The 14,712-nt window shown below is 38.1% G+C and overlaps 1 protein-coding gene across 3 annotated transcripts in view; it reads right to left on the bottom strand.

Annotated features, from left to right (window-relative positions):
- PDE7B (phosphodiesterase 7B) overlaps nt 1-14,254 on the bottom strand; it is a 170,311-nt gene extending 156,057 nt beyond the window's left edge. The window contains exons 1-2 of one of the 3 annotated variants that reach the window (XM_036380206.2): nt 14,113-14,254; nt 13,780-13,951 (exon numbers count right to left, since the gene is read on the bottom strand). In XM_036380206.2, the coding sequence (XP_036236099.1) occupies nt 13,780-13,800 (21 nt within the window). In that variant the 5' untranslated portion in view covers nt 13,801-13,951; nt 14,113-14,254. The remainder of the gene's footprint in view (nt 1-13,779; nt 13,952-14,112) is intronic. The other 2 variants (XM_036380205.2, XM_036380207.2) reach the window with 2 other exon arrangements.
- Nucleotides 14,255-14,712: the final 458 nt, after the last annotated feature.

The raw sequence follows: 14,712 nt of genomic DNA, 5'->3' as shown, positions 1-14,712 counted from the left end.
ATCTGTGCATTTTTTCATCTGCCTTTGGAACATTCAGTGAAAGTAACTTCCAGGCAGAAATCAGACTCTTAGAATATTAAAACAGCAAAGTCCAGGAGAAGTCTGAGAGTACAACTATGCAAATCTTATTAAGCATTTGTTTGTTTCAGAATAGTTAAACTATTTCCTAGCATTTAAATTATTCTGTGTCAAACTGCATCTTTTTTTAGGACTTCCTACATCGTGGAGTGATATTACAAGAAAAATGCACAGGTAATATTCCAACGTGGCTGGTATGAGTGGAGCTACAAGGAAAGGGAAAATAAAGAATTAGACAGACCACAATGCCTAAAGGCCTCGTGCATTGTTTGTTGTCAAACACTAATAGTCTAGTTTGATGTTTCTCAGAGTGATGTAAAACACGTGGTAACCTTTGCCCATTCCTTACTCTGGAATTCCCATGTACCAAATGCCACTGAGGCAGAGCAGCTTCCCTGGGATGGCTGCCAGCACTCTGAGTACAGCTTGCTGAAAATAAACCTGGTGCCAAGAAGATGCAAAGGGTAATCACTTAAAGGGAAAGATGCCATCAGAGGATTAAGCAAAAAAAAACTACAGCAGAGAGAGAGGAATATATGTCTTTAAAGTAAGAAACAAATTACAATTTCAGAACAACTACTACAGTTCCTAGGGCTTACTTCATTAGTTACAATAATTTCAGGTGCCTGCAGGCAAGTTTATTTTAAATTTGTACTGATTTCTTCAGAATGATTAGGAATTTGGAATCTAGACAAAGGCATAGCCTGATTTGCTGATGTGCTAGTGACAAGAAGATGTCTGCCAAATTGATAATTCTGCCAAATTCATTTATTTATGCACAAATACTTGTTTGGAGATGTGGCAAAGGCTTTGTAATCCCAGAAACTGTTAGATATTTGTCTCTTCAAAGTAAAATGCAGTAGAAATTAGCTGTCAGAATATTAACACAGAACTTACTTAAAACATGTAAACCAGCAAGGCCTGGTTGATAAAACAGGAGAGCAGGATTTTTCTTCTTATTAGACTCAGATATAAGCTGAATACTAAAATTGGAAACAATACTTATTTCTTTATGTAATATAGCCCTCTTCCATACATGGAAGATTGCCATGAAGCCAAACATGTATAAAAAGACAATTTTTATGTATAAAAAGACAATTTTATTTATATCTACCAAGTTTTCTGTACTGTGCAGTTTTTCAGGATACTCTGACAGCTTAAGTATCCAGTCACAGATATGATGTTTCACCTTATGAGTTTGTGTTAGATCCTAATTTCTTTTTCATATCTGTATTTAATGTCAATTAATAGGTGAAAGCTTTCATACTGATATAAAATATAGAAGGATATAGAAACTCTTCAAATACATAGATATATTTTGCCAATTTTCCAAAGCAACAATTGCCAAAATATCATACAGACTTTCTAAAAATGATTCAGTAATTGAGAAATCAATTATTGGTACTGTGCAGTGGTATTGTCAAGACCTTCAGAGACATTGGCACTTCCTCAGTATTTAAACACTCCTAGAAGCAAAGCTATTCACATAATTAAATACATTGTTAAAGATCTAAAACATTCAAAGTATTTAAAATCACAGTTCTCCCTATGGGAAAAAAAAGAATGAGCATATTCTTGCTCTTGTGAAACACATTATTGGCAGGTAATGCCACAATGACTTTTATTTCACGTATCAAATAAAATTGCCACAACAAATTCTCAAAGACTGTGTGAACAGTCCAGATAATTGCATGCAATGGGAAGTCACAGGGTGAACCACTGAGGTTAAGAAACATTCTGGAGTAAGTAAATAGTGACTTTCATTGTTTCTTTTTCTTAAAGGGCAAATCTTTACCTTTCCAACAGTCTTCTTAGGTTTTGTTCTGTTTTGTCCCTCATTCTCAAGGGTGAATACTTTCCAGTACTCTATAAACTAGGATTGTGGTATCTGTTACATTTGATTTGTAGTCTCAATTACTCTCTTTTAAACATGTGATGATTTCTTTGAAAAATTGGGAGCAATATTTCTTGCATTTGGAAAGGGAAGTGTTGAGGAATATGATAATCCTCAGTTTCTTAGCAGCTCATTTTGAAATTTCATAGAAATGTCTTGCATAAAATCTTTATCCTGATGCTGGAGACAGCCTTTATGTCACCACAGACATGCTGCCCACCACCATAAAGAAATCTGTGTAAAGCTGGGCCCAAGCCCCTGAGTACAGCTGATGTTTAACAGATTAAATTTTTTTAAGAACAACTTGCGTAAAAATACTGGGGGGTCAAAATATCAAGACTTGATAGAAACAAGGAGAAACAGGGCTGATATGGACTTGATATGAGCAATTTTAGAGTCAGTATGAGATAGAGAAAGGTGCATTACTACAGATGTTTAAGATAGCAAGATACAGTGCAATTTCCCCCCCATCATTCTCTGTATCCACCCTTTCCCATTTCTTTCTCCTTGACTCTTTCATCCCTGTCTGCCCCCCCGTGCCTGCACAGTGGGAAGCAGAGCCGGGGCTTTTGGGTCAGAGATGACAAATTCTCTGTGGGAGATTCTGCTCACAGCGTGAGCTGCGCCCGGTGCTACTGAGCAAAGCTGCACTCTTAGCGGAGCTATGGTTTCACCCCAATTGGCATTCTCTGCTCTGGGGGTGCCCATAGGAAACAAAGCTCCAGGGTATGTTTCCACTCCTCTGCTGGAACAAGTCTGTGCTCCAGGTTCAGAGGGAGATGGGTACAGTTTGTACTCAGGGTGCATATGGTAGGTGAATTAAACACCTCATTTTTATTTTTTTAAATAGTAAAAATCAAATAGATACATGAATTCATTCTACCCTCATTTCAAGAATTCCCAATCCCTACTACACAGACCAATTTGCCATAACAAATTATTTATGAAATGGCAAATTTCCATAGTAGAAAACTCTGTCAACATAACTGCTTAAACAATTGTTTGATTGTTCTGCAGGCAAATAACTAGATTCACAAAGAATAGAAAGCGTAAGTATTGTATTTAAAGACCAAATGATCTCTGACTTAATAAAAAAAATTCTGAGTTTGAAAATATGGAATGACAAAAATTGGAATCTCCAACTTTTAAAAGATTTGTGCACAGAGAGGGAAGCCATTTCCAGAAAGCAGCGTTTAATACATCTGCATTTCTACCTGTGGGGAATACATGTGTCTTACAGACTGTTACTGATCTGATTTACATTTTACATACAATATTTTCATACTCTGCTGCTGCTGCAACACACTTTGCAATGCAGAGCAAGAGCCTTAAATAATCTCTTAGCTCAATACAATTTTTCCTAGGCTAGCATTTCATTTGGTATGAGTCTGAACATGATATCATGTTCCTATTTGGGATACAGAGTCTCTGAGACCATATCTGCTTTCACTCTCTTATCAGTCACAATCAGAAATGCCTCTGACATCTGATAGATAAGGCTATACCTTCTTCTGAAGCCAGCCTGCAGCACAATGCCTGTAACTCTGCTTGCAGATCAGAAGGACAGTGTACTTGCAATGGTTCACAATCAGAGTAAAAAAGATTATTTCTCCTTTGATATTTCAATTTTAAAAATCAGTTAAGTAAAAGACTCTTTATCCCTAAATGTAGTAAGAAGATAATTTTTAGAAGTAGTAAGCAGCTGCTGTGAATGTAATATAAAATATGGACAGGAGGGTCACACTTTTCAAAATGAGCTCCCCAAAACATTTTAAAGAAGAGAGCAAGCTTGAAAGTTCTGAATCTGGCCTATAAAAGAATCTTCATTTAAAGTCAAAGTACAGGGGTGACCAAGTCAAGCTAAAACTCTTTTTATGCCTCTATTTGTAAAACTAATAATGGTAAAGCCTCTCTTAAAACCCTCAATTTTTGCTTTATTCATCAGTGTGTTCAGAAACATCCTCTGTCTATATGAGGGTTTTCATTAACACAGCTTTTTATACTAGGCTCTGAGAAGAGTGAATGCCATTGCATGCATGAAACATGAAAAAATGCCTTATAATTTTTAATATCACAATTTAGGTTGACACAATTTCATATATACCTGGACTAAAACTAAGGCCATTTCCTTTACATAACTGACTTTCCAATGCACACCAGAACAGATTGCCCAGAGAAATTGTGGAGTCTCCCACACCAGAGATATTCAAGAATTGTCTGGATGCAATCCTGTGTCATGCACTCTAGAATGAGATCTCCCCGCTTGAGCCAGGAGGCTGGACCAGACAACCCACTGGGGTCCCTTCCAATCTGACCCATTCTATGATTCCATGAGCTCCTCTTCCAGCTGCAAGGAACTGCAGGAACTGCCTGAGATTCACGGGAAAAATGCAGAGGGACATTAACTAGTAAACAACCTGTGTGCTCAGCAAGTACTTGATTCTGAAAAGCAGTGAGGACAATTTAAGGGACCAAAATTATAGCACCCCTGGTGACTTAGTAGAAACATCTGGTGGTGGGCTGACTCTCCATAAAAGCTTTTCTGTTCTGCTTGTCACTGAAATCTGCAGTATCCTGTATCTCAGAAACACCCTATCGTTCTCTACGTTGCATTTTATTTGTTGCCAGCACAGAAAAATATGAAATGCGTCAAATATCAGGGTAAAATATGTCGAATCTCATGTCCCAAGAAGAACCACTAGAGCAACTCTATTGACAGTGTTATTCATATTTGAGGTTTTAATGTAAATTAGCTAAACCAATTTTTTTCTCTCTGCTGCACTCAAGTGGCACTTCTCTGCAGAACTCAGTTGTATCACAGTTTGGATCCCTGTTTGCTACAGAGACTGACTTCCTATTGTTACTTTATAAATTAATTCATGTCTTCTCTACTTGCAATGTGGACAAGAACTCCCTGGTTCAAAGGCAATAGATTTGCTTGTGTGGAACTTAATAAAGTGTAAAACAGTTTAGGTAATGAAGAAGTTGTTAACATCAGATTGTGACTAATTTTCTGTCTGCTACTAGGAGTAAGAGCATTATTTCCCATGCCAGAACCTATAAATCAGTGTGGTGAAAATATCATTTTAAGACAAGTGTTCTCAGGAGAAAATAAGGGTTGCAGATTCACAAAGGAGAAATGCCCTTTTAATATAGTATTTTAGAAAATGTCCCTAGAAATTGATGAATTAGTTCAGAGGCTTCTGAAATTCTTGTAAAGTCAGAGCTGAAGAAGTTCAACTGTTGAAGTATTGTCAACAGGTGACAATTAAAGTGTGACTAAAAAGCACTGAGACTTCTCTGCTAATTATTTTCTACATCATAAACATCAGGATCTTTTCAGACATTTTAGAAATTGGTTTGCTTGTTGGCAAACTAATTTTCATCAGCTATCATAAAAAGGTGCAATGCCAAGTATAAATTGAAATTGAATGATTGTAGCCTTATTTTTATGTGAAATGTGAAATAGTTTTCACTAATACTTAGAAATAACAGAAGTCAGCTCCAGCTGGTTCACATTAGTAGTAAACATGATTAAAATTTTAAAAAATTATTATCCAAGTGGTGCTCTAAAACCATGAATACCAATTTAACAATTCTAAGGTAGTGAGACCAAGACGTTGTGGCGTATTAGGTGGTCCAGATAGCTGTGACATTGTCCCCAAAGATGCTTTCTGATCAGCTGACATATTAAACATTATAATTCTCCCTTGGTCATATTATGGGATTTGAAACAATGAAACAATGTTTGCTATGGTACTTAAGCAAAAAATAAAAACCCAGGCTGAATTCCACACTCCTTTGCTCTGGTAGAGAAGCCTTGAAGGGCTGAATTTGGGGAGGGAGGAGAATAATAATAATATACCTGCAGTGCATATGAAAACCTCTTTTTAAAGCAAATGTGTTTCACATTTTAAAGAAAAATGCACTCTACATGCAGATCTTCGTGCAGAAATAATCTATTCAGCATTATAGGGTTCCTATAAATAAAGTATGGGTTGATGATTTTTTCCCCCACTTACTTTGAATATAAGAAGCAGAAGTAGAACTAAGTCTGTTGGTAGGAGAGTGAGAAGAGGATTGCTGAAACATTTGGAAATTAAAGGTTTCAGTGGTCTCTGAGCTTTCAATTCAGGTGCTATAAAATAAAAAACTAAGCAGACTCTTCAAAATGGTCACTGGATGGTCACCAGAACTTCACAGAATCATCTGTGAAGTTGGAAGAGACCTTGTCAATCATGTTGTCCAACCACCTATCACTGACCTCTGCCCACGAGCAGGCACCCAAACCAAACAATGTCCCTGTAGACCTCAGTCCTCACAAGCAAGATGGACATGCTGCAGTAGTGGTGCGATGTTTTTTCCCCCTCTGTAAAATACATCTGAGCTTTCTTTTTAAAAACAACTGGTTATTGGTACAAAAGTTGTTCAGAAGGACGTGCTCATTTGAAGAAAACACCCATCAGAAAAGTTTCTTGGGTTCAGGACAGAACTCCTGGAGCTGCAGGTAAATGTCTGCCTCAAACCACCTTAATTAATGTGTCCCTTCAGCAGTGTAGAAGCTTAATATCCACACTGGGGCTAAAGATGGGGCAGTGGAATGTGGATTGCCTCTATGAGGCCCCATGAAGACCCAGCTCAACTCTCAGGGGACACTGCAGTGGTAATCCACCTCAGGAAAGCTTGACAGAAGCAGAGAAGCAACTGGAATCTTTTCTTCCACACCTTCTTGAAACCACTAACAGGCTACTGGCTGCTTCTGTCTGTCTGAGGTAGAGAGGGAAAACATTTCCCAGGCAACCTCTAACACAGAGCAATTTTTCAGATCCAGCCATTTCATTTAGAGACTAAAGTGAATTTTAGCTTTTTAGAAAGCCTGGCCATTTCTATCAGCTCTGATGATGATATATAGGATGAACTTCATTCGATGCTCTCATGTTGCACTGGTATTTGTTACCATACTATTACAGAGGTTTTACTTTGGTAGTGGATAGGATTGCTATAGTTATAGTTTCATGGCTCAAAGAGACAGGATGTTACAATCCTACTGCATGAAAATTTTCTTATGATACAGCACAGTACATGTTGGGTCCTAAACAAAATTACTGTTTTCCTGTTATTCCTCAGCTTTTAAAAATATTACTTACATAGCTGTGTTCTTAAAACAGATCATGGTCTGTTCTGAAAATGAGCAACATCAGCCCCTTCTGTATTACAAATATATAAAGTTTTGCAGATGCTAGAACATAAGCTAAAAATTAAATGTAGGGATCTGATTTCAAATAAAATCTGGTAAACATTTATCTTCTGTGAGAAAGGGAAGGAAAGGGAGGTTAGAGTGTCATGGAAGGAAAAGAATGCATCACAGCTTCTGTGGAACCAGAAAAGCAGCCCTGTGGTACCACACTGCTGAGGAAGTTGTGGAAAACTGGTATGAAACAGGTATGATGCAAGGTTAATGAACCTAAAATTTGATCTAACCATTGAAGAGAAGGAATTCATTTTAGTCCTGAAAGCTCAGTGTGTCTGATCTTTCACAGGTATAAATGGATGGAGTCCTATTAAACTTGGTGGAATCATGACATTTTACACACACTCACAGCACTCCAATTAGAGTCTTGTTTTTATCTTTTAGTTATTCTGCTTTTCAAAGCAGTCCTAGTAAAACAAACTAACTGTACACTGGAGGAATTTGCTTGGTGAAGAAATACATTCCAGTTGTATCTTTCTAGCTGATACTTACAGTTTGCTCAGGAAAATTATTTTTTTTAATGAGAGAATTTTATTTAGTATTGTAAGAGCATTTTCAAGTGTTTTTTAAGGTGTTCTTAGATCTGCTGAAGCAGAAAGCAACTTGCTGTCCTCCCAAGCCCTGAACACGCAAAGTTTCACTCTTTCCTTCCTTGATCTGTGCAAGTTCTTCTTTATTAATAAGGACTAATTATTATTTTTCTGGCTGTCCGATGGTCTTCTAGGGACCATATTGATTAAATGGAGATACACTGCCTAATTACATTTATGATGGCCATTCTGATGCTACGTCAACATTGTTATTAATAGATACTCAGATGTTGTGGCAGTGTGTAAAACAAAAATGACTCTGCATAAGTCAGACAGAGCCAAGTCACATTTCAGCATTTGAAACAGAAAGAGCTCTAGAAAATACCCTGTTTCAACATGGTTTTCAGTTCACACAAAGCCAGAACTGTTCTTTCTCCACAGAGGTGTCATGCATCTGTTTTTATCTCTCTGGATGTCCATGTGAGGTCTTCTCCTCCATCCCAGCAGCCTGGTATGCACCAAGCCCTCATTCTGTCTAACCTTCTCAGAGGTTCAAAGCCAAGTGGTAATTTAAGGAAAAGGCAAAACCAAACATCAGGTGTTGTCCATCTTTAGTGTACTTCAGCATGCAGCTGCACACGTGTTCCTCTACAGAAATATGAAGCAGATTCTCTCCTCTGGGACTGTGCAAGGCAAAGGTCCCAGTTGTTACTCTATACCTGGATCACTGTACATAAAGGGGAAAATAGCTGCACCCTGTGGATGACAGCTGAATTTTTGAGAAAGTACTGAGGCATTTCATGTCAATACATGTTTGTTTGCACAGCAACCACCTGGGGATCCACACCTCTTTTACCAATCCTTGCACATTTGATGGTAACTCTGCCTCCTCATATTAAAACAAGCCCCAGAACCTGGCCAGTCTTTACATGCCGTCTAGGCAGTGTGTTAAGTTGTGCAGGGGGAAAGAGAAGGAATAAGAACGTGAGCACACATATCCTTTCTTGCAGAAGTAATAAAGGGCTGCTGCCAATGGGAGCAGAACTGATCACACAGTAGATCAATACCATCCTCTGGGAATTTTCTAGTTAAGTTGATGTTTCTTAATTTCATTTATACAGATGTATATTTCTCTAAGACATTCCCGAGTTGCTGCATATTCAGTCAAAACATGCCTCCCTCCTGCTTTATTCTTTGAAAGGTAATGACCATCCTTCCCAAAACACCTTTCCTACATACAGAGGAGTTAGTATCATAAAATTTGCCATGAACAACCATGCAGAAAATTGTATACAGGTCCTGACAGCAGCTGCCCCACAAATGTGTTTTTATGCCACCGCAACAATTAGCTAAACTTAATTTGACAGGAGATTCTCTGCTCTTCTTTTCAAAACCTTACACTGCCAGCATTGACACACACTGTAGCAAGATATTAGTTGGTGAGTTTTCTCATACCAGAAATTTTTGTGGGTAACTAATACAAACCCACCAGCCACAGAAAAAAAAAGCCTCTGCAACTGTTTCCATCAAAATATTTGTTTCTACTTTTTTAAAAATAACTTACTCAAAGGGAAGTAAATCTTGCTCCTTGTATCTGAGGGCAATTCTTCTTTAGCTAAAATATAGCAAATTTGTCTGTGTGTGACTGGAAGAATCCTAACTGTTCATGTCCACCTATTAAGAGGAAGAGGTCATCAGCTATGTTTATCCATCTAGGCAACCTGGGCGTCTTATTTGGCTGGACAGCGAGCTGGCAGAAGAATATCATATGCCACCACAAGACTATGTGACTTAAATAAGTAGCTGAACTGAATTCTTATCCATCCTCACTCATAGCTCCTACTGGGAGAAAGAACAGAACAAAAAAGTACAACTCAATAGTACCCTTTCATTAGTTAATTTCTCTCATTTGACACTGTTTACACACTTAAATGATAGCCCTGGACTTTTCACTTTTCAAAGAACAGAACAAGGGCCAAATGTATATCAAAATTACTGCATCAATGGACTGATTATATCACACCACTCAATGTGTGCAGAGGAAATGCATAATTCACTCGACTGCTGGTTTTTGAGAATTGTCTTTGCCACACTTTCACTCACAGTTTTGTCACTGAAACCTGGCCTCTGGAAATACACTGTTCTTTTTGATCTGCTTCTGATTTGTTAATTTTATACTTTAAAACTGGAGGCTTTAAAACAGCCATCATTTCCCCAGACCTGAGCACTGTGAACCCTTGCAATACATCTTCTGAATCCCACAGTCTATTACAGGATAACAGAAATGACAGGGTTCAGAGCTTCAAATACTGTTTTCTAATGCAATTTTTTTGGAATGGCACTGTAGTAAGAATAATAGTAAAAATTAAATTTAACAGTTCTCCACAGTTTCTAGGATGATACAGAAGAATTCTTTTTGCAGAAAAATCTTTGCAGAAGTTGTCTTTGCATTTTCAAATTCTATGAATTATTTAAACACATTGTCTTAAATACAACAAATGCATTCTATATCTCTAGTATTTATACAAAGCTAATACTTCAGATCTGAAAAACCACCACTACTGTCAGAAGGCATGTTATTTGGTTTCCACTCATTTACTGTGAAGCACAAAAGGTTTCTAGCAATCCTTATCTGATTGCATATGTGGTATCTGGCACTGTGACCCATCTTCTCAGAATTATTCATCTTTAGGTGCCAAAATTGATGCACCCTGCGGTAGCCAGGGAAAGAAAAAACATCAGAACTCCTGAACTACTTTTGTACGCTTAGGCTTTATCTGTGTCTCAGTGTCATCAGGGTACAAACTCTAAAGAACATCAATTCTACACCCTGAAGCTTGTAACTGAAAAGTGCAAATTCCACACTAGAGGTAAAACCTACTGGAAGTGTAAGAACTGATGTCCCTGCAAGAGTAAGCCAGTTTGCTGGCTGAAGAACAAGAACGATGAATTTCATACTTCCGACATCTTCTCCCCAATATGGATCTGAGAGGAGGAATACTGAACCATCATTTGATTACAAAAGACTTAATTTTGTTCTGGCAGCTAGTAGGACCGCAGCTGTCCCTTTCACTTTCACCCTGTGACAAGCACATGGAATGCTGTAATAATTTCAAGCATGAAAATGGAGTAACAACGCGATGATAAACAACACTGAGTAGCTAAGAATTCCTATTTACATGGGATATCTACCTGGCTGCACCAAATGACTTTTTTTCTGTTAGCCTGGAAACCAGAACCAATCTCATCAAGAGCATCTATCTACCTCAATATGAGGAGAAATTAAGTCTCAAATATTTTTTATGATTAAATAGAGATGTGTCAGGTTTTACTCTGTTGACACTAATGGCTTGGTTAATAGCTGGCATTTTTGCTTCACGTAGCTCCTATAATGAAACTACCAGTACAAGAGCAGTTTTTTGCCTGAGATTGAAAAATTACAACAAAGCCATATATGTGTCATAGAATACCAGTTTTCAGACCATTTCTCATTAAAGTATGCTTTAGCTGTTGGTAGAAGAACCATGGGATGAGTGAAAAGGAATTACATATGATCAAATGTCTCAAACATACATCACACTTGCAATGAAGACCCTGGAAAATCAGTCTGCTACCATGACTTACCTAGAAGTCTGGTAAGAGCAAGCAGAGGGCTCATTTGCCCATTTTCAGAAGGGAAAAGGACATAAACAGTGAGAAAAAGACATAAACAGGAGCAGCTGTTATAATGATATATTTATATACTATTTTACACAATTAAAGATTTTACAATTTTAAAAAGTGATCTGTAGTATATTGGATGTGCCTTGGTCTGATGGAATCACTGGAACTTCACTGGTGAAAACTCCTGTCCACCCTATGGCAATTAACTCAGAAGAAGCAGCCATTCATAGCCCATGAAACTTCTGCAATACACAATTTTTTTGAGACAATGTGAGTGCAAATGTCAGTAAGTGTTTTGTCCACTGCAGTGAGGCCAACCTTAAATTGTATTTTTTCTAGATGCTGAATTGAGATTGTTCAGACGAAACACTGCAAATAAACTTTTCTTACAAAACCAGCAAAACTCATTTCCTCAGCTGAAGTCCACTTACCAGATTTTCTATTAGTACCACCACTAGTAGCTGCTACGGAACACAGATGCACCAACATGTAGATACAGAGCTTAAACCAAAGCTTCTCTAAAAACTGTTTATCAAAAGAAGTGAATAATTTAATTCTCAGAAATTATTATAAACAAATATCTTACAGATTGTCTTTTGGAAACTTGAATATATTTATGGTTACAGGGTTTTTCCCTACAGAACAGGTTATAGTCTCTATAGGCTGAAACATGCTTGGTGAAATTTACCTATTAATCATCTAACCAACACTCTGTTAGCCTCTCTGAACTTGAGCCTAGAGAAGTATTACTTTGGTTTTTGAAAACAGCTGGCAGTTCACATAGTAAGAATTTGGGGAGGGCTGAGGAAGAAAGAATGACACAGAGATTACAGAATAACAGTTCACCCAACTAAGCTTGACTTCAGCTTTTTGGATATGAGAAAAGATCTTCCTGCATCTTCAAAGAGATGGGGCACTACAGAGCTTATCTGTGACAAACCTCTTTGTTTCTGCAGTCATCAGTGAAGATACAGCAAAGGAAATGGAGGAGCTGCAGTTATGCATTTGCAATACACAAAGTCCTTGTTTTCCCACTAGGCACTGCAGAATAGCAATTGTCCATTCACAGCACATAGCACATCCTCTGCATTTCAGAGCTAATATTTTTGCAGTCCTTAAGCTAGCATGCTTCAGCCTAGTGTAGTTAATGTTTTTAACCCTATGGGGTACACTGCAGTAGATAGGTGTGCTCATGTTCTCTTCCTTGTTAAAGGAATTGGTTTTTTAGGTATAATTTTTAAAGTTAAACTGAAATTTTCAAATTGCCAAGGATTCATATCTACAGCAACATTTCAAACAGAGCTATGAAAAGTCTCTTTCCACAAATCAGAAAAATATGAAGATTGCTGGTTATTGAACATACCTGTATATTAATCCAATTAACAACAGAAATCTCTGTCTTGGCTGGAGTTATTTTCAAGACCGCTTGTACACACAGACACACAGACACAGACACACACACACACACACAAGCTCTGACAAGTGGTTCTTCCTCTTGTAATCTAGAATCACACTCTTGAAAACAATGTTAGTTTGATGGTAGCAGTTGCTTTCATTTACTGCAGCACACACTGCCCACTGTGATGCTGCAATACTCATTCAAGGCAGATCACTGGCTCAAATATGAATTGAAGCTATATGCTATCAAACAGATGCCAGGTTACATCACTTCAACTCCTGAGCAAATTCCCACTTTTCTCTGCTTGAAAACTGGTGTTAATATAAGACAAGCAGCTCTCTCCCTTCCCAGTGGGGGTCTGTTTCTTAGTCAAAGCTCAGGCTGCTTCTTAATTTTGAACTTCTGAACCCAAACCAAGTAAACTAATCTAAGCATGTATTAAAAAAAAAAAAAAAAAAAAAAAAAAAAAAGCAGTACATGTACTCCTAAAAATGAAGCCAATATTCTTTTCTGCTTGACCTGTTTATTTCCAACTCTTCCTCCCTCTGCTCTAACTCTCAGAAAAACTCACAGCCCCCTCAGGATAGGAACAAGTTTCTGTTTTCTTCTTCCTTCATCTAAGCCAGACAAGTCCCAGGTCTCCTCTCCTGCCACAGAGCAATAGGAAAACATACAGAAAAAAATCAACCACATTTTCCCCAGCAGGGTCAGAAAGGACTTCCACAAGAGATTCTTTTTGCAATCTTCTGTAACCATCAAATGGTTAAATCAACATAAGTTAAAATTTTCATCTAGTTTGAATAAAGAGAAAAAGGGACGAAATTCAAAATACGGTTGCTGTAGTAACAATCACCAGTAAAAATCTTTTCCACCAAATAATACTATTATCTCCCTCTCCCCCTCACAATTTTAGTTCCCCTTAAAAAAATAATCATGCTGCTTCTTTTAGATTTGCTGTACATACCTCAACCATTAAACAAGACATTTAACCATAGTGGCAGTTCTGTGACCTTTGAATGCCGTGAAATCTCTAAGCGGTGCTGCTTGTTCATGAAGACTTGTACTGCAGAGTCCAGTAACTGCATCCAGGATTGGGAATAGAAATAAGTAACGACAGCAAACTAAAATAATAGTAACTAAAAAAAAAAAAAAAAAAAAAAAAAAAAAAAAAAAACCAAACAAAAAAAAAAGAAAAAAAAAAGGATTTTTTTTTTTAAGAGACGGAAAAAAAAAAGGAAAAGAAAGAAAAAGGAAAAGAAAACCTCCCCAAGTCCCCCAACCCAGCCAGTAAAACCACCTTAAGAAGCAAAGAGGCTCGGGAAGAGAGCGCACTTGTGTGCCAGGGCAGGGCTGGGTAGCGCTGAGGCTGCTGCAGTCTGGCCGCCCGTGTCAGGCCGGGCGGGCGGGCGGGGAGGCGCTGCCAGCGCCGGGCGCGGAGCGCAGAGCGCAGAGCACAGACCAATCCCCGCCCTGCTGCCAGCGCCGCCGAGAAGCCTTTTCTGTTTATGTTTCCTCATTTCGGGAGTGACGTCAAAGGGTTTAGTTTTTCCTCTGCATGTGCTATTAATTTTAAACGACTACTATGGGAGGAATGTGGCAGTGATTGAGGCAGGCTACCCTAGGCGAAAGAAGCCGGAGTCATGATTTATCTATCCTGGATTCAGCTCAGAAAGATTTTATATCCAGAGGTACTAGAAAGATCCAAAATATCCTCACGACATGGGGAAAGGCTATAAATATGCTTACATATATTGAAGTATTCTTAAATATACACAAGATGTTTTCCAGGGCGAGCTGGGTAATGTCTATGGGTCGTGGTGCAAAATCAGACCTGATTCTGCCCTCGCCCTACAGTAAATCAGGAACTGCTTGTCTAAGTTCAGCAGTGTCACACCAG

This window comes from Molothrus ater, chromosome 3, assembly GCF_012460135.2.
Source record: "Molothrus ater isolate BHLD 08-10-18 breed brown headed cowbird chromosome 3, BPBGC_Mater_1.1, whole genome shotgun sequence".
Taxonomy (NCBI): Eukaryota; Metazoa; Chordata; class Aves; order Passeriformes; family Icteridae; genus Molothrus; species Molothrus ater.
The sequence above is the reverse complement of the archived record's forward strand: the minus strand, read 5'-3'. Positions and strand labels throughout refer to the sequence as shown.